Source organism: Mesoplodon mirus (genome assembly GCF_964341445.2).
Source record: "Mesoplodon mirus genome assembly, chromosome: 7".
NCBI lineage: Eukaryota > Metazoa > Chordata > Mammalia > Artiodactyla > Ziphiidae > Mesoplodon > Mesoplodon mirus.
Window position 1 is genome coordinate 31,784,211 of NC_138983.1, and position 20,174 is coordinate 31,804,384.

Here is a 20,174-nt window from a genome sequence, read left to right on the forward strand (position 1 = left end):
TCTGGTACTGTCATTATGGTTTAGTTTGAGAACTTTCCACATAATCCTGTCAAATTATTCCCTTGCATCTGGGCTAGCAGTATGAGTCGAAGACACATTTGTTAGTCAACAATTATTATGGCATTAGGGATTATGGGAAAATGTTAATATCAACAAACCACCATAGTGGCATGTTGTAAGGGAAAGATTACAGACTGCTGAGTCAAGTAAACCTGAGTTTGCATCTGATTCTTCTGCCTCAGTTTCTTTACTTTTAAGATGGGGATAATGATTCTTATCAGAATTGTCAAGATTCAAGATCATGATGGTAAAGCATAGAGCTCAATACTTAGCACATAAAAAGCGCTTAATAGAAAATTATTTTCTCCCATCCCAATAACAGCAGCTGCCTGTCTTGGCTGTGCAGAGTACAACCAAGGAGGTAATGGGGATCAGAGGGCTTGTGTAAAAGCAACTGCCTTAGTAGGGTAGCCTATAAACTTCCTCAAGTGATTTCTAGAGGAGCATCAGATACAGAAATTATTTTTCCTTTCATTCATGAGATGACCTCATATTCAAGTGGTTTTTTTGGCAGCTACTTTACCGTGAAACCTAAGATAACAAAGGGAACTCCAGAGACTGGCTCTTGGCTGATAACATAAACTGGGACTCACAATGGCCGAAAGAACACAGCTTGTTACTCTGCTTGGGAAACCCTAATACTCAGAGGAATACACATTTTAAAGCTTCCCCCAACCCAATCCTCAAATACTGTGATCAGTACTAAATCTAAAACAACTCATTAAGAAATCTCAGTGCAGATTTTTCACAAAGTAGGATGAAATTACAACTCAATTCAGAACTCAGACAAGTTTTCTTTGTTTTCTTCCCAAGTCTGAATTGCTTCTAGGTTAGTTTTTATTTTATAGCCATTTTTATTCAAGAAGGGCTGTGTGGTTTTCTCTAGCAATTGCTTGGCTAGAAACTTCAGCAAAATGGGTAAACTTGTTTTTTCTTTCCCTCTTCAGTCCCCACACTTCACAAATGTTTTCTAGTAACATGTATATCAAGCAAGTAGCAGATCTGGAGGAAGTAGTAATGATAGGAACAATTTCTAAGGGGCCAGATGCCAAAGAATAATCATATTTTTCACTCATACATCCTCAATCTCTAATACAAGCTAATGTGTGAAGTGCTGCTGGGCTGGTTTACAGAAATGCTAGCAGAAATCCAGTGAATGCTGGAAAGGAGATATGTTTGTCCTCCCCAGAGGCTATTTCAATAATGTTAATTCTTAACTGGCTTGGCTGGTGCATTTGACAAACAGCCCAATAGAAACATTTGCTGTTTGACATTATTTTATTCATCTCATGAAGCCTGCATGCAAGGTACTCATGCAGATGCAAAACTCAGCAGCAATAGTAGCATTTTTTGATTTTTTCCAGCAAATTTTCATCCAAAGGCCTCAAAGGGCATGATAGGTATTAAAACACTCCTTTAGAAAGAGAAACAAGGCCTCAGTAGAGGAGAATCATAGAACTCTGGGAAACTAAAAGAAAAGTTTACACCAACTTCTCACCTACAAATAGCTGGTGGTGAAGCCATGATTAAGCTCTGCTTCCCTATTGGTCCCATGGGCAGCTCTCTGGGCAGTAAGGCAATACAGATGCTCTGGGGCATTGGGTCCTCAATTCTTTCCTAAACTTTTTGGAAGGAAGTGTTTCAAAGTGTTTATTTATTTTCCACTACAATTTGTGGCCTTATAAGTTTTATTCAGCACTTACGTATCTTTCATGCTGTCTCCACAAGATAAAATTTGACCACCACCAAGATTCATAAATTTCTTTGCTTTTACCCCTATTCCTCATTGTCTCTCATCATCTTTATTTTATTCCTGATATTAGTGTTTCAGAAAAATATATTTTTAAATTTTCACCTGATTATTCTTCTTAGTCTAATCCTTGCTACATGTGTTACTGCATCTTGCTTGTGCTAGAATATAAAATATTCTTAGAAAGAAGAAAGAGGAAGAAAGAACTGAACTTCTGGGCTCTGATCTGGAAAAGAGGAGTTTTGCTAGCTAAGGTTGAAATTTGTATTTTTCTTCCTCTTGACTTTCTGATGAGTTGTTCATGAGGTAAATTTTCTAAAGACTGATAAATGTCAACAATGTTAAGAAAGAATTTTTGATGTCTTGATCAAATGGAATTTCTCAATATCACAGCATACATTCCCTTTCATTAACGTTTCCTGAGAGATAAGTGTGTGTGAGACACCAAGCTAGTACTGAGCAGGCCACCGTTTCTTCCTGAAAAGAGCTCAATATGATGGTGGCAATGGCAATGAGATATACATGCCTTATTTTCAAAGGTTATCCTGGCTAGTAGTCACAAGCAAGGTAACTAGTTAATACACAATATTAATGGCAAACACTAAAAAATATGATGTTGAACCCTCCTCTCCCACCCCATCTCTGTGTCACACACACACACACACACACACACACACACACACACACATACATATAAATAGTAATACCCTGACCTCACCAGTTAATTTAGTTGTCCAACTAATAAGAGAAGAAATTCTCAGGTTATGCTTTTGCCTTTTTAGGGAAGAGCACGTGAACTTCTCATTGTTGTCTTAATTACAGTCTCAAAATATGATGACTAGCAAATATTACTACAACCCAGCAAACTAACAGTAGTGATATTTTACAACACAGTAGTTTATCTTCTTTCACACTGCATGCATTATCCCTAAAAGTGGAATCTTCCACAGGAAACAGAAATTGTCTAACTAGATATTAGGAATATATGGGAGAGAAGGGAATTTCCACCTCTCTTTCTGGATGGGCAGTTCAGAATGCAAAACTGGCTCCTAGGATGAGTAGTAAGGTACTTATTTTGTTTTCTTGTAATGCCTGGGCATGGGGATGTGGCGCTGGGAGTGATCTCACAGAGCTGAGGTTGGGAGAGGGGTTCTCTCCCTTAAAACTGCAGAGGCTACCAGATCAAGGGAGGATGTAGCAGGGATGGTGGTTGGAACACAGGAGGGGGAAGATTAATAGGTCAAACAACAAAGGCACGAAAGGCCAAAAAGCAGTCAAAATCAGAGGAGGACTTGGAACAGGTTGTTTGTAGACAGGATAAAGGAGATGGAAAAGTGAGGGAGATGCATGCAAGAAAGAAGGTGTTAAGTTGGAAGGGAGGAAAGCAATCTGAGCAACGTGAGAAAGGAACTATGGCTGTAGTTGTTCCCCATCAACTCTCTTTGGTGGATAAAATGGTTTGCATCTAAGTTGGGCTAGCTTGAGATGGGGGGGAGGAGCTGTATGGAATTATATAGTCATAATTAAATATGTATGTAGTAATGTCACACCTATTTATACAGTGGTAGCCTGTGTAAGTTTAAGGAGTCTGGTTTCATTCTCTCTAGTTGCCATATTGATAGCTGAATATCACCCCATCTTCACCATGATTTTACCAGGCTGGCAGAGCATCACCCTTCAGCTATGTGCTACTTTTTATTTACTGTTGGCATGTATTGACTATCTTGTTCCCTCATTTGTAATGCCAAAAGTCCAGGGGTACTTTACAGTTTGTTCCTTGGTTTTATGGAATATTTATTGTTCCAGATGATCTAGATGAAGTAACTCAACTCTTTATATTCACCCATATACAGCAATCACCAAAGATAGTTTTCCATAAAGTAGAAACCCAGATCTAGTTCAGAACAAAATGCCTGGCATGGTGCCTTGCATGTGGTAAAGTATTCAAGGAATGGTTGTTGTATGGATGAGTAAGATGACAATACCACCGACCAGGACATTCTCTTTTACTGACAGTGATTGTACTTTCTTTAAGGTTTACTCTGTAGGATGCATTGTCGAATGTATTATTCTAACTTGCATTCAGTCATTGAAGATGGCAGTGGAGTGTAGTTTACAATGACTATTTCCCATTGGGTTAAATTATGTCATAAAATTCAGAAATTTTGTTCAATAAAGAAATGATCCAGAAAGCTATTTTTATTCCTTTTGTGGGGGCAGGGTGTGGTCAGGGATATGGGATGAGGCTTTTGGCCTCATTCTGTAAAAACTACATTGTTCCAAGTCAAAGGTTTAAATCCTCCTGAAAAGGTCATCTTTTTACATACTGCTCCACATGTATATGTATTTGACAAAATTGACAATGGAAGTTTCTTTACCAACTCTTATTCTTTTCTCCCAGGAAATATTTCATCATTAAGGCAGTAGGTTACTGAGCATTTCATATGGCTACATGAAAAAATATTGCCTAGATGATGCACTGTCAAAAAATGACAAGTATCTGAGAAAATACAGCTGTGGAAAATGATGTAAACATTTATCCTCAAAGCTATTGCCATTTTGATTTAGTAGGTGAACATAATTTTATAATATGAAATGCTCTAATAATTATTGCATTTGTCAGCTGCTTTATAGTCTTTTAAAAACTAGGTGTGAATTTATTCATTATACATTTATTCCTTGCCTACCATATGCTAAAACTACAGAAAGTTCTGGAATCTACTGTTTTTGTTTATCCAACCAACAATCTAACAATGTAGATGGCAGCCAAAACCCCAAAATAGTCATTATAATTCTCACTTTAGACCCACGCCATTTAAGTTCTCTAAACTAGTAACCCTATTCGAATGGAAAAGTACTAGGTTAGTTTCCCAAGGCAAGCACGTGTGAAGTAGCATCAAGCTATTATTGTTTTTGGCATCTAAGCAAGAGCGGAAACCAGGCTCCTTGAAAAATCTATCCGGAAAACAAAGTTTACCTTTAACATTCCCCACTTTCCTTTCTCTGTCCCTCTCCTATTTCTGGCATTATTATTATTGCCTTCATTATTTATTGCCTTCATTTATTCTTTCCGTTCACTCACTCACCAACTAGTTATTTTTCAAACAAGAGTAAGGCCAGGGCTTCCCTGGTGGCGTAGTGGTTGAGAATCTACCTGCCAATGGAGGGGACATGGGTTTGAGCCCTGGTCTGGGAAGATCCCACATGCCGCGGAGCAACTAAGCCCGTGAGCCACAACTACTGAGCCTGCGCATCTGGAGCCTGTGCTCCGCAACAAGAGAGGCCGCGACAGTGAGAGACCCGTGCACCACGATGAAGAGTGGCCCCCACTTGCCATAACTAGAGAAAGCCCTCGCACAGAAACGAAGACCCAACACAGCAAAAATAAATAAATAAATAAATAAATAAATAAATAAATAAGAGTAAGGCCAGTGGAGAAACAAAGATATAAAAGGGAGAGACCCTGTCTAAGGCAGCTACTGATTCTGTTCTAAAGTCATGTCCAGGCATTACCACAGTACAAAGAAGAACATGACAAGTGCCATTTAGTCTACATAATTGTGAGAGTTCAGAGGATGTAAAGAAACCAAGCTCCATACCACCTGTGACCTGCCTTCTCTTGAACTACCCTTCCTCTCAACCAGAGGCTTATGACCTTTGCTGCAAATGAGTATCTCCTGAAGTGTTTCTAAAATTCCTGATACCCAGGCCAAATCCAAGGCCTGTTAAAAAAATATTTCTGGAGATGGGACCCAGATGTCAGTATTTTTTAAATTGGTTATTCCACTGTGCAGCCTAGGTTGAGAAACATTGTCTTAAATATCTCCTTTTTTTAAAAAATCTCATGTTACCCTAACAACAGTATAGAAAAGGCAAGTAACTTCGGGGAAAATATTCACTTTTCTCATTCTGTTGATAAACCCCCCCCCAACAAGTAAGCAAACAAACAAAATCAAAGTTACAACAACAACAACAACAAAACCGTTCTCATCGTTAAGTTCTTGAGGTAGGGAATTAGAAATTACCAAAAAAAAAAAAATTAAAATTAAAAAAAGAGATCTTGGCAATCATTGGTGGAAGAAGCAGTAAGGTGGAAAAAAAGGCATTTTCTGGAGTGTGGTATAGTTTGAGAGATTTAGGGAAGAAATGTGATCAACTGCTGAAGGTGAAATTGTGTAGGTAAACTATGTGGTGAGATGCAAAGATCTTGGACAAAGGGAATGGAAGAGTAGTAGGAAGTCTGATTTGTTTTGACAACAAACCTTTAGTATTCATTCCAATAAATTTCACAATATTAGAGCAGTGGCCAAATTATTAAGCCTTTTTTAGGATTTGTAACAACAAAACAAAATAAAACACAAGTCATAAATCAGGACTAAGGATCTGACCCTTAATGTGATGGATGGGGGTGGAAGTTAGGGAACCATAACAAAGAGCCCCAAATTTGGCCACTGTAATAAAACTGTGAAATGTGTTGGCATCAGTGCAAAAAGTCTGTTGTCAGCAAATAAAAATGAAGTAAAAGAACTTAGAAGATATTTGAAGTGTTCTGTTTACCTCCAGCACCCTAAAGCATCTTTTCCATGTTCTTCCTTCATACTATGATTGATAGTGAGGTAGATTAGAAAGCCCAGGGATGGGACAGACACAGATTCCAACTCTGGTTCCTTGTTTACTATCTGTGGAAACTTGGGTTTATACTTTAATTCTCTGGGCTTCAGCTTCCTCATTAGTGAACTCGGATAATATCTATTCCAGAATGTTGTGAAAAATAAATAGAGAGAAAATAATACAGTTGGGGCTCTTAATAATTTCAAGACTCTTCCTCTTTCCTTTGTCTGCTGTTGCTGCTGTAATCTGTTAAGGAAGCTTAAATTCTTACAGATGTAGGGGAGATAAAAATGTTGTATGACACAAACTCGCTAATGGTAAAAGTTTGTTCTTGGGATGGGGGTGGGGACTGGGTCATCCAAGCCTAAACATGATAGAGTCTTCTACCATGAATAAACATGCTCAAATCATTGGAGGCAAGTGACTGAATATTTTTGACCTTCTGTTTACCTACAGACAAGTTCTTGCTCTAGATTAGCAAACCTAAGGGCAAAGTCAAAGGTTAGCAGGGCTCTTGCAGGTCTGAGGTGGGAGTTGGGGGCAGAATTCGCAAAATTGGAGAGTGAGAATATGCTCTCTTCAGGGCTCAGCCTTTTCTTACCTCCAGCAGGTTGCTGGCAAGCAGGGGTTTAAGCTCAGTTGTTGCTACGTTTGATTTTTCAAGAAAAGTCAACTCCATATTTAATGTAAAAGCTCCCAGTTTTTAAATGTTGATTCCATTTTTTTTCAACATCATGTGAGCCAAACAAAACACATCTGAATACTGCCCATGTGCTACCAGTTTGCAAACTTTGCATTTTGCAGGTCCTTTTCACTTTTAGTGCCCTCTACTCTGAGCCCAAGAATAAGTGTCTCCATCGCAAATGACAGGCTCACCCTAAAGATTAGAAATACAGTCGTACCCCCACTTCCAGGTAGTGTTTCCTGTTGCTAGTGTTTTCTTATCCATAATTAATGTTACCTCCCAGGCAATTCTTATGCAAACAGCCTCTTGTTCCAAAGTGAAAATCAATTGTATTTCCTGTTACTTGCTAAAGTGTGTAGACTTAATTTTCTGCATATTAGCTTTATTTAAAACATCTGGTGGCTGGTTTCATTTCCCCAGGGCCCAACCTAATTTTGTGCCAACTCTTGGGAGGTAAAACTTTAATAAACTTTCACATTTGTAAAGCTGAATATTTTTTAAAAGGCTTAGAGAAACAGTCTTCTATCCCACTTGGTATGGACTGAATTGTGTCCTCCCCAAATTCATATGATGAAACACTAAACTTCAATGTGACTACATTCAGAGAAAGGACCTTTAAGGAGGTGATTAGGGTTAAATGAAATCTTTTTTTTTTTTTTTTTTTTGACCAGGGATTGAACCTGGGCCTTCTCCAGTGAGAACGTGGAGTCCTAACCACTGGACTGCCAGGGAATTTCCGATTAAATGAAATCTTAAGGACGGGGCCCTAATCCAATAGGACTGGTGTCCTTATAAGAAGAGGAAGAGATAACAGGAGTGCAGGTACCCTGAGGAAAGGCCATGTGAAGGTACAGTGAGAAAGTGACCAACTGCAAGTCAGGAAGAGAGCGCTCACCAAGAACCAAACCTGCCAGCACCCTGATCTTGGACTTCTGGCCTTCAGAACTGTGAGGAAATAAACTTTTGTTGTTTAAGCCACCCAGTCTATGGTATTCTGTTGTGCGGCCCTAGCAAATTAATCCTCGAACTTTAACTATCCTGTCTTTGGCAACTGACCTCATTCCAGTCATTCTCAGAGAAATCCCACTTTTAGATTTTCATCTGACTTCCTGTCAAGACATTGTGGAAATTTCTATATCATTAATCAAAAGAGTCCCCTGTCTGGAAAGTATATCAAATCCTATATATAATGGCAGAATACCAACTATTTGGTGACTCACCCATAAAATGTGAGATAAAGGAAACCAATCCTTTTCCCAAGTTTTAAAACTTCTCCTCGTTTGTCAGATGCTCCCGTGAGTCGCACTATGCCGACTTTCTTGAGCCTGGAGAGCCACCTGTATGCATGCTCATCATCTTTTAAAACATCTTCAAAATCCAGAGTAGGTAGCTGGAACTCTGAGCCCCAGTACTGACATTCTGTGAATTAAGAAAAAGAAGAAACCAGATGGGATTGCACTGTTTTTAACATACAGTGAGAACCTCAGAGAAGGGACTAGTTCATGGAAGCTGACCTTTGTTCTATCATGGAATTGATTAAATTTTAGTCATATTAGAAATGCCCAAGTTACCAGCTCTTCTTCCCTGGACCCAAGCCAGTCTACTCTATGCTTTCTGCCTACAATTGTGGAAGATCCATGACAGGTATTCACTATAGCACATTTGTCAAGAGAATGTTGTTTAGCTTGCAATGGCTCCTGATACAGAGATCCTTAGGGCTTCTCTGCCTGGACATTGCTTAGAAATAGCCTTGAAATATTGTGTATTTTAACAGCCAAGTTATATTGCTCAATTCCAAATAGAGATAAAATCAGAATCATGTGCTAGAACAGCTTATGCCTATCCCTGGGGGTCGGGGTGAGAAGTGTTTGCCATGGTAGGAACTGCTCCTTCTTCCTCTTATTTTACCTGATAAGAAGCTTTCTCTAGGGTCAACTTGTTCACAGGAGTCAGCAAAAACTGTCCATGGGGAGGAAAAGATGAAAGTTGTGCTCATGGCACACACAAACGCTTTGGTGACAATACCACATGAGATAAAGTCAAATACCTTTCTTTATTTTCTGATTCCTCATGATTTATGGCTCATAAAAATGTTTACTTGAAAAAACAGAAAGGAAAACAAATGTAGAAAATAATTTGCTTACAAACCAGACTCTCTCAAAGGAGGTAGAACACAGAGGAAACATAATTTTGTCAAGGAAAATAACTCAGATATTAACAATTACATTCAGCAAAGACCACTCTAGCTAATCCACTTGATTTCTTCATTTTGGGGGAAAGAATTTGCCTTAGGAAGGCAAGCCTTCCTAACAAGTGACAGAATTAGGTCTTATGATCTCAAAATCATCCTATGCAATGCCTCCCTTTTCTAACTGGGAAATATATGTCATGTTACAGAAAACAACGCCAGAGCCTCCAATTTAAGACAAAAGATTGGGTCAGTGTTCCCTTGTAGTAGTTGTAAATTGGGAATCATTTCTTCTTTGATGTCAGCACGGCTGTTTCTGCAGAACCAAGGATTTCTTAGGAATCAGATGTTGGTTTAGTAGTAGCAAAGATACTTACAGGTGCAGGAAGCCACTTCCTGATCTCCCATCAGCGAGTTGCATGAGGACATTCACAGAGATGAGCAGGTGTGTATCAGGGCGGGGAGGGGGCACATATATTGCCAAAGTTTGCATAATATTGCATAATGCATAATGAGGCAGAATTTTCAGGACCTAAGTTGCAAACTCTAAATGAGTCCTCCCTAGTGGCTGCATTCATTATTTTGGACAATGTTAATATTCTTCAGTATTGAATACATTCCAGGTGACTTACTGTATCTTCTCAGGAAGTCGAGTTTATATTCAGCCACTGGTTCCTAATTTTTGTTTTAACTCTTCTCTTTGTGGGACTAACCGTAACTGAAAGAACTATAGCTGTTCCTGTTCCTTTTTTTTTCAGTGTTTTTTATCAAGTGCTTTTAGAGAAAAAACTTAGAATTTACTATTAAACCAAGTCAGCTTGGCAAAGAGAAGCAGCTCAGTACATGGGCCAGAGCAATTTGGCTAAAGCGATAACAATGGGGTGTGAAGGGTTTGGGATATAATCATAATTTCTTTTGGAGGGTGGATGGTGTAAAATACAGGTTCTTTGTCTTCCTTGATTCTATTAGCTACCCAATAATTTTTTGTTGGTTTATTTTTTCAATAAGTCTAATATTTTACCATGTCGTGAGACACTGTGATAGGCAGTAGGTTTTCAGGAACTCATAGTCTATGGGAGACTTGGACAAGGAAACTGACAATTAAAACATAATATGCATTTCTCTAATGATTTGCATATTATGTTTTAAACACCAGTCAGAATGGCCATCATCAAAAAATCTAGAAACAATAAATGCTGGAGAGGGTGTGGAGTAAAGGGAACACTCTTGCACTGCTGGTGGGAATGTGAATTGGTACAGCCACTATGGAGAACAGTATGGAGGTTCCTTAAAAAACTACAAATAGAACTACCATATGACCCAGCAATCCCACTACTGGGCATATACCCTGAGAAAACCATAATTCAAAAATAGTCATGTACCACAATGTTCATTGCAGTTCTGTTTACAATAGCCCAGAGATGGAAACAACCTAAGTGTCCATCATCGGATAAATGGATAAAGAAGATGTGGCACATATATACAATGGAATATTACTCAGCCATAAAAAGAAACGAAATTGAGCTATTTGTAATGAGGTGGATGGACCTAGAGTCTGTCATACAGAGTGAAGTAAGTCAGAAAGAGAAAGACAAATACCATATGCCAACACATATATATGGAATTTAAGAAAAAAAAATGGTCATGAAGAACCTAGGGGTAAGACAGGAATAAAGACACAGACCTACTAGAGAATGAACTTGAGGATATGGGGAGGGGGAAGGGTAAGCTGTGACAAAGCGAGAGAGTGGCATGGACATATGTACACTACCAAATGTAAAATAGATAGCTAGTGGGAAGCAGCCACATAGCACAGGGAGATCAGCTCGGTGCTTTGTGACTATCTAGAGGGGTGGGATAAGGAAGGTGGGAGGGAGGGAGACTCAAGAGGGAAGAGATATGGGAACATATGTATATGTATAACTGATTCACTTTGTTATAAAGCAGAAAGTAACACACCATTGTAAAGCAATTATACTCCAATAAAGATGTTAAAAAAAAAAACACTGGAAAGATTCGAAACACTGAAAAATAAATAACATAATATGGTAGATGCTATAGTTGAAGTACGTTCAGGATACCATAGAGATATCAGATCTTCTGATCCCTTACCTAATGCTCCTTCTACGATGCCAGCTGCTCTTTTATATGCATGAAGTTCCTCAGGTCTGTCCCTCATGCCTCAACTATTTCTTCTGAAATCAAAGTTGGTTTTATGGGCCCAGCGCGGTTCTGCTGCACTACTCTGCTCTCTAATAAGAGTTGGCTTTATATGAAGGAGCTTTTGTTCAAAGAGGCAATCTATTCGACTTTGTTTTGAATATTGGATTATATGGTTGTTTGCTTTGCCACTCCCATTTGCCCATTTCATTTACAGTCTCCAGATTGTAATATCTGATACTAATCAAAAAGGTCTGTGAAAAGAAGGTGATACATATCATAAATATTGCTTATTGGCTACTTAGCTAGAAAAGTCATTTGGCTTCCAGTTAAGAGAAAAATTTCCTGGGCAAAATATCAGTGTTAACGACATAATAAATCACTATCTCCTCTTTCCAAAGCTTACACCTATGTAGACTACACCCAAAAACTTAAAAAATATTGAAAACAGCTTTAAGCTTGTTGAGCCCCAAATGAAAGTTATAGGTCCATAGAGTATTAGAGGTAGATGAGAGGTGGAGACTCATCTTGCATTTTCACATTGGCTTTAGGATTTCCCATCACCATGGGTTCTTATTATTGAATAAAAAGATCATCTAGACTACAGCTGAGGATTCTCCTAGTTCTTGGGCACTGTGATGATCTGGCCAAGGGCAAATTTTTCATTCCTGTGTAGACTGTTAGATGGATTAGATATGATCTACATGGTCATCTATAGCAATGTGTTGTCTTTATTACAAAGGGTTAAGTAATTAATTGATGAGCCTTTTTATAATATTTAAAAGAAAAAAAATTTTTGACCTATTGAGAGCAAACCAGACTGGAGAGATAGTATGGTCTAGACTGCAATATTGTCAAATAGAACAGATGAAGGAAATATTCTCTATCTGTACCATCCAGAATCATAGCTGCTAATAACATGTGGCTATCAAGACTTGGCATGTGGCTAGTGGAACAAAGAAACTAAATATTTTCCTTCATTTAATTCAAACTGATTTAAATTTAAACTTAAATAGCCACATATCACTGATACTGTATGAAACAGGACATGAATAGAATAAAGAACATGGAGCTAAAGAGGCCTGGGTTTGAGTCATTGTCTTGCTTCTTACCAGCTTGTTTCCTTATCTTTTCGCTGATCCTCCATCTCTTAATTTATAAAATAACCATACTTATATTTACCTTGCAGATCATATGTTGATCATGCAATGAGATTATGCAAGGAGCTTGGTACAGTGCCTGACACATAGTAGACTAATAATAATAATAATAATAATAATAATAATATAATAGTTAATATTTGCTGAATACTTTCTAGGTGTCAGGCACAGTGCTAGGTGCTCTCCATACCTTATTTCTTTTAATGTCCGTAATAAATATATGCGATAGATGCTTTCAGTATTCCCATGTTACAGAGAAGGGAACAGAGATCCAAGTCTTTCAGCTAATGATTTGCAGAGCTAGTTAGGCAAATTCAGGTGACTAATTCTAAAGTCTGTAATTTCAACAACTACACAGAAAATAAACATTTAATGCCTTGAAATACTGTTGTTACATGTATTCTTAAGTCCTATGTCTGAATGTCCACAGCTTATTCTATCCCCTACAAAGGAAATCTACTTTCTAGATGAAAAAGAAAGCAGGGCAAATTACAATTAGGAACACTCTGTCTGGACATGTTCAAGCATGAGTGTTTAAAGAAAAACCTTGGTTCCCAGTCAGGATTTTTTTTCTTTCTTTTTTTTTTTTTTTGCAGTACATGGGCCTCTCACTGTTGTGGCCTCTCCCGTTGTGGAGCACAGGCTCCGGACGCACAGGCTCAGCGGCCATGGCTCACGGGCCCAGCCACTCCGTGGCATGTGGGATCCTCCCGGACCGGGGCACAAACCCGTGTCCCCTGCATCGGCAGGCAGACTCTCAACCACTGCGCCACCAGGGAAGCCCTCCTAGTTAGGATTTTAAATGCAGAAAAAGCTTTATGACTAGGTTTCATGGCACAACTCTTTGACAGCATTGCTATTCATTGCTTTTGTGAAATGAACCAAGGCTTAAAAATCAGCTAGCTTCTTTTTTTAAATTTATGCCAGTATATGTCAGTGATCCATGCCAGTCTGGTTTTACTCAAGGTCTTTATCACTTTCCAGAGAGTTTTAGTGACAGTGTAGCAGGGAAATGTAATAAATAGAGATGGAAAAAACACTTTCAGAAGATGTAAATATTTTCAAAACTTTCGTAGTTTGAGCATTTTGTGGATTCAAGAAGGCTCTGTTAAGGGCACACACTATATACATCTATATATAATTATAGCATATTTTAATGAATTTTTGTTTCTACATGAGTCATTTTCCCATTATAGAGTAACACACACACACACACGCTCTCAAACACACATGCACATACACACACGATATTCTTTGTTTTAAAAATACAAAATGAGTTAGATTCTTTTAATAAATTTGTTACTCTTTACACGTGTAAAATTAACCATATTCACACAAAGACTCAGTATAAAACTCAGTATAAGGCTGTTCATATCATACATAGCATAGTCTGTACTATACATAATTTCAAATTCATAGGATTTTACAATCAGGGGTTGGTCACAATACCTTTTAAATTCTACAGAGTTTACAGTTTTCCAACTATAGCTCCTATTTTGGTGTACCTTGGCAGGAGCTTTGAAAAAATCAGTGACCAAGGGCCACAACCCATCACAGGATCTGTGTCCTAATATGAGCCACTCACAGACTCAGTTATGCCAATTGTGACTTTCAGAGACAGCACTATGACTAGCCAGTTTCCAAATTCATCAAAACATCCCTGATATAAAATACTCCAATTTTCCGGGCAAAATAACCTACATCTTCTTAATAAATCCACGAGTAAGATCATTCTATGATTTCTGTACAGAAACTTTGCCATTGAAAAAGTATTTTAGTAGCATTTTCCCAGTCCCCCCCCCCCCGCCAACTGCAAAACTTCACTACTGGGGACCATAAGAAAACATGCTGACCTAGAGTAAATCATTTGTTAGGTGAATACATTAAAAGAAAATTTAAATTTCACACTTGGGTCTGGAAACATAAACAGTATGGAAAATGACGGAATATTTAAGGCATGAACCACCCTTTCTAATTTAACTTATGGACTTACTAATAAATACTTCCTTGAACATGTGCTTCACACATCATAAAATTTATGAACAGGCTACATGCTGGCTTTCAAGACACCATTTGTACAAGGCTTCCTTTTCAGGGTTAAGCCTCACATTCCTGGATCCTGAGTTGTATTTCAAAAAAGGAAAAGACACAAAGAAGCTCTTCAGTTAAAGATTCACGAGTACAGCATGCAGGGTTGCAATGTGTTATTTCAAGAGTTTAGGACCTTCTGTCTATCTGCACCGAACTGTGCTGTTGGCTCTGAAACAGCTCATCTCATGGGCTGATGATCAGCTGATTGCTTACTATCTTTCCCTATAAAGATCCTGCAGGGGCCCAGCCATAATCAAAATCTGACCCCCAGATTTTGGGACTTTGATTCTCTTCTCTGTACTAATGAAATCCTGCCCTCTTTGGAAATTCTTTTACCTCTTGTCTAGTGAACTCGACACACCTTTCAAAATTCTGGTCACTTGTCCTTTTTTAGATTGAGATCTTCCAGAAGCTGACCTTGAGATGAGGATTTGAATGCAATTTTACTAAGGAGGTCTCCCTGGAGGCACCAATAGGAAATGGGTTAGTGAGAAAGGGAAGGGGGCCTCTGGAGGGTGTTTCAATGAACGGGTTACTGCTTTTGCAGCTGGGGCTCAGCACTGCTGGACCTCATGGCAACACTGTAGACTATACTCAGATACAGAGTTGTCCCACCCAGGGACAATGAAGCTGAGACGCAGAGGCCACCCACACCTACCCCTTATTGGTTGAGAGCTGCTTCTGGGTGTTCACTCCTTGGTCTTTCTGGCCTTCCCTGTGTGTTGGCCAAGCATGTTCCCTCAGGCAGAGAGAACCCTCCAGGAGCTTGGCAATCTTGCAACAGCAAACTGTTGGCAAGTATGGGAAGAGTGCTGAGGAGGTCTGATGGGGCAGTGACAGCCTCTGCAATGCCCTCCTTCAGGATCTCCAAGACTGGGTTAGATGGCTATCTTCTGTGATCCCCAGCACCAATACGCACCTGAGTCCCTGTGCTCACCACTTTATGCTGAAAGGATCTTTCACTTACTCCACATGTATTTGCCGAAAATCTGGCTATGCGAAAGAGGTTGCATTGGTGAATAAAAATAGATGTGATTGCTGCCTTTGGGATGGAAAAAGTGAATAAACAATGAAGCAAACAAATAAATACATAAAAATAAACGTTGTAGCAAGTGATGTGGGCATAACAAATGGGGTATATTGACAAATAATCATTGGGAGTGGGATGGAGAACTTATTTGTTTAGACATGACGGATAAGAAAGGTGTAACTGAAAAGAAGCTGTTTAAGCCACATCCTGAGAGGTGAGAGAAGCCAGTCACTCAAAGGGTAGGGAAAGTGTCTAACAAGGAAAGACAGTAGGAAGAGGGGTGATCTCTTAGCTTGTTGGAGGAACTCAAAGTCACTGAAGCTAGGACCCATGAGACAAAGGGGTGGGTGTTGCAGATGAAGGGAAAAAGTAAGCAAGTGTGGGTCAAGCAGGTCCTTATCTTTCTCTCTCTGCCACTGGACTGTATGATCCTTGCAAACTATAGAGATCCTGTTGCTTATCTTTATTTCCTCACCACTGTTGCCCCCTTACTCTTCCTCCCCCTGGTATATAGCCTAGGGCTTGCACCCAGTAGATTTTCAGAAAACTGCTATGTTCTGTATCCTAAACAAATCTTTGCTTATTTCCTAATGATGACTGCAAACAAGAAGCAACCCCTGAAAAAGGAGTGTTTGAGCACACTTTAGTATTTTAAAAGATGGAGAAATCCATAAAACCTTTCCTCTAGGTGATAATCTCACCAAACTTGAAAAGTCTCCCTGAGGATGTTCAAAAGATGTTTCTAAACAAGTTTATGTTGTTTGAAAGAAGAGAAACACATTTTTGTTTTGAACTATTAAGTACCCGGTAATATATATATGCTCAGCCCTATGACAAGAGTGATAATTTAGTTGGAAAAAACAAGAACTCATGAAATAATGAAGCAGCACTAAAGGGGAGTGTGTGAAAAACATTTGAAAAAATGAGAGTGAACACTTATTGGGCATTTGTAATTCCAGGCACCCTTCTAAGCACTTTACATGGAGTGATCCCTGTAATCCTCACAACAACCCCATAATAGAGGTTCTATCTTATTCCCCCTTTATAGATTAGACAGGCGTCAGGATCATACCTAAGTTATGCAACGTCACACAGTTAATATATGTCAGAGCTGGGATACCCACACAAAGAACTAGACTCTGGATATTCAGACAAAAATTTGTCAAAGGATAACAAGCACCAAAGGATGTTGAGAAGGGAGATTATTATCTCAGACTTCATTGGAATTGACAGGACTAACAGAAAGTTCAGTTTTACCCTCTGTCCTTGTTGTGACTATCCCCTCTGACATCTCTTAAAAGGTTACAGAACACCCTCTTGATGGCTTTTAATTCCAGAGCACACATCTCTCTATGGCACAGCCCATCCTGGTTCCAGATGGCTCCAATCAACACAATCTTCTTCCTTATGCAGAGGCACATCTACCTCTGTCACCTTCTTTTAGGCACTAATTCTGTGCTCCAGAATCACACAGAATATGGCAGTCTTGGAGATGTGTATAAAGATAGGCACTGAGCTAAGTTTTTCTTTCCAAGGCTAAATAGTCTCTTTCTCTCCCATATTTTTCATGTTTTATGGCTCCCAAGCCCTGCACTATGCTCTCTGCTCTCCTCTGGATGATGCTTTCAAGTTTGCTGATGTCCCACAGCAGCCTGGGCATCTCAGATCAGACATAATACTATAGGCGTGCCAGCATGGTGGGCTCGCTACTACATTTTTATTCAGGCAGCCTAAATCTAATTAACCTTGTTTTGGCAGTCTCAAGTCTGTTGACGCATATTAACTTTTCGGTCAACCAGAATGTGTAAGAATTCCTCCTCAGCCAAGTTTCCAAAGCTAGTTCACTGAGAACATACTAAGCACATAGAGAGCTGAGGATGTGGGTCCAATTTTTAGTATATGTGCTGCCAAAGCGAGCACAAGGATGCGGGTCCAATTTGATAGGGACTTTGTGTCAAAATTCATCACTCAAGGTTTGAAGGTGACAGATGTGGATTCAAATCTGAATTCTGATACTTTCCGTCTACATGACCTTCAGAAAGTGATACATTCTCTCAGTTCAATTTCTTCATCTGGAAAATACAGAGTTAAACAACCTGCAGGGTTGTTGGGAAATTTAAATGAGATGACACCTAGAAAGAACTTGACATTGTATACTTAATTAAATCTGAACTTGACCCAGAGCAGCTGAACATGGCTGGAGGAAAACATACCATGATGAGCGATTTTATTGCACACCCATTAATCTATAGTTAACTCTATCTTGTGCTCCCCTAGCTGACTGTTTCTCACGTTCCCTGTCCTCAAACTTCCCACACTTCCTCCTCCTATTCATGCTTAGCTGATAACTTTGCTTCCCATTTCAGTAAAAAATTAGAAGGACTCCGAAGAGACTTCCATACACCCCATTGCCACATCGACCAACCTGCCTGTGCCCAAGTCCTTATGGCCACTTGACTTAATGTAGATAAATTTGTAAATTTTGCGATCTCTTTCTCTACCAAAATGTAAACTCCTTACAGATAAAGTCTACCTCTGTTTTGTTCATCACTGCATTCCCAGTACCTAGAACAGAGGCTGGTACATAGCTGACACTCATTAAGTACTTGCTGAATAAATATAATGCATGGAAGATGCTCAATAAATGGTACCTGTTATTTTTTTATTTTTATTTTTATTGCGGCACGTGGGCCTCTCACTGTTGTGGCCTCTCCCGCTGAGGAGCACAGGCTCCAGACGCGCAGGCTCAGCGGCCATGGCTCACGGGCCCAGCCGCTCCGCGGCATGTGGGATCTTCCCAGACCGGGGCACGAACCCGTGTCCCCTGCATCGGCAGGCGGACCCTCAACCGCTGCGCCACCAGGGAAGCCCGGTACCTGTTATTAATATTAGCTATTTCGCTGGATTCCAATTGTCTAGTGGGGATGACAGTCAAATACACCAACATTGACCCTTCAGTGCAATAATTGCAGCGACACAAAAAGAGTAGCTGGCACAAATTGCTGCAAGCACATAGAAGAGGTGGGGGATGACAGAAAGGCATTCAATAAAGCAGATGTTCTTCAGTCAAACCTTGGCTCTGTTACTTCTTTGCCTCTGATTTTGGACTAGTTACTTACTTTTATCAGCCTTATTTTCCTCATGTGTAAACTGGTTACAATGATAGTGCCTTTGTAAATTTGTTGCTAGGATTAAATAGAGTAATACATATTAAGCATTGAGCTCTGTGCCTGGCATACAGCAATGCTTTAAAAATATGAAGAAGGAAGACTGGCAAAGGAGTAGGGGAAGAGGAAGGGGAGGAAGAGAGCGTATGCTGTTGGTAGTTCAGATGGAGGGTTGGTGGTGGAGGTAGTGAGATGTGGATGGATTCTGGATTGTTTGGTAATAGGGCTAGTAGATTTTCTTGACACATTGTGTGTGTAGCTTGTATAAGGGATAATGAGGAGTCTAGGATGGTCCTGCTGCCTGAGAGATGGAGTTGCCATCAACTGAGATGGGAAAGACTGTGTGTGAAACAGGATTACCTAAGACCATCTGCTCCCATCAGAGGATTCACATTTTCTCTGGTTTTCCTCATTTTTTCTTATTGCTCCAAGTAAATCACTTTATACATCTCCTTTTTGGTTGTCCATCATATATTGTGCTTGACCAATTTATTCTGGGCTAGAAACTTCCATCATGTCTCAGTGAAGTAAAAAGTGAGAGTCAGATCATTTATGACAATAGGTCAAGTTCACAGAGAAGAAAGTCAAAGCCCCTCTGCTGACTCTAAAGCTGTTCTCCTTTCAAAACACTGTGTTGTTTCATGGGGGGAAGCGCTTTCCTAGCAGACCACATTCTTTCACTTCTTCTCCTAACAAATTCTAACAAAATTCTTTTAGAAAAATATATATGCTTCCATTGTTACATTATAGCTCTGCATTTTAGTGTTACCAGTGAAATTATGTCCATTTCCTGGGCTTTCTTTCTTTCTGGTCTCTATTTTGTAGTTTGACTTGGGGATAAATATAAATATAGGGTAGGTTGGTAAAGGGCTTCTTTGGGATGTGAGTTGGACCTTGTAGGATGGAAAGGTGAAGTTTGGCCAGACCGAAAGAATAGAATAAGTGATCTGAGAAACTAGGAGTTTGGACAAAATTAAGAATCCACATTCTTGCTGAGGGGGCACTACATTGTGGGATGATTAGAAAGTCCCAGGGAAGACTTTGGACTTTATTGTGCTGCAGTGAAACACCAGAGCCAGGGGGGAAGAAAGATGACGGTGGGCATCGGGAAGATTACCCTGCAGAGTTGTGCATGCTGGGAGTGAACACAGAGGCCATGTTATTTCAGTAATTCAAGTGTGAGATAATAAAAGGCTTCAGCTAAGTTGTTGGCAAGAAGGACAACCTATACAACATTTTCCCCCTAAAATCTTTTCAATGTCAGTCTTCTCT

General features: G+C 39.5%; 1 protein-coding gene across 2 annotated transcripts in view; it reads right to left on the reverse strand.

Moving 5' to 3' along the window:
- BBOX1 (gamma-butyrobetaine hydroxylase 1) overlaps positions 1-20,174 on the reverse strand; it is a 75,608-nt gene that overhangs the window by 39,747 nt on the left and 15,687 nt on the right. For both annotated transcript variants that reach the window (XM_082629211.1, XM_082629210.1), the window contains one exon: positions 8,327-8,525. In XM_082629211.1, coding sequence (XP_082485337.1) covers positions 8,327-8,525 — 199 coding nt within the window. The remainder of the gene's footprint in view (positions 1-8,326; positions 8,526-20,174) is intronic.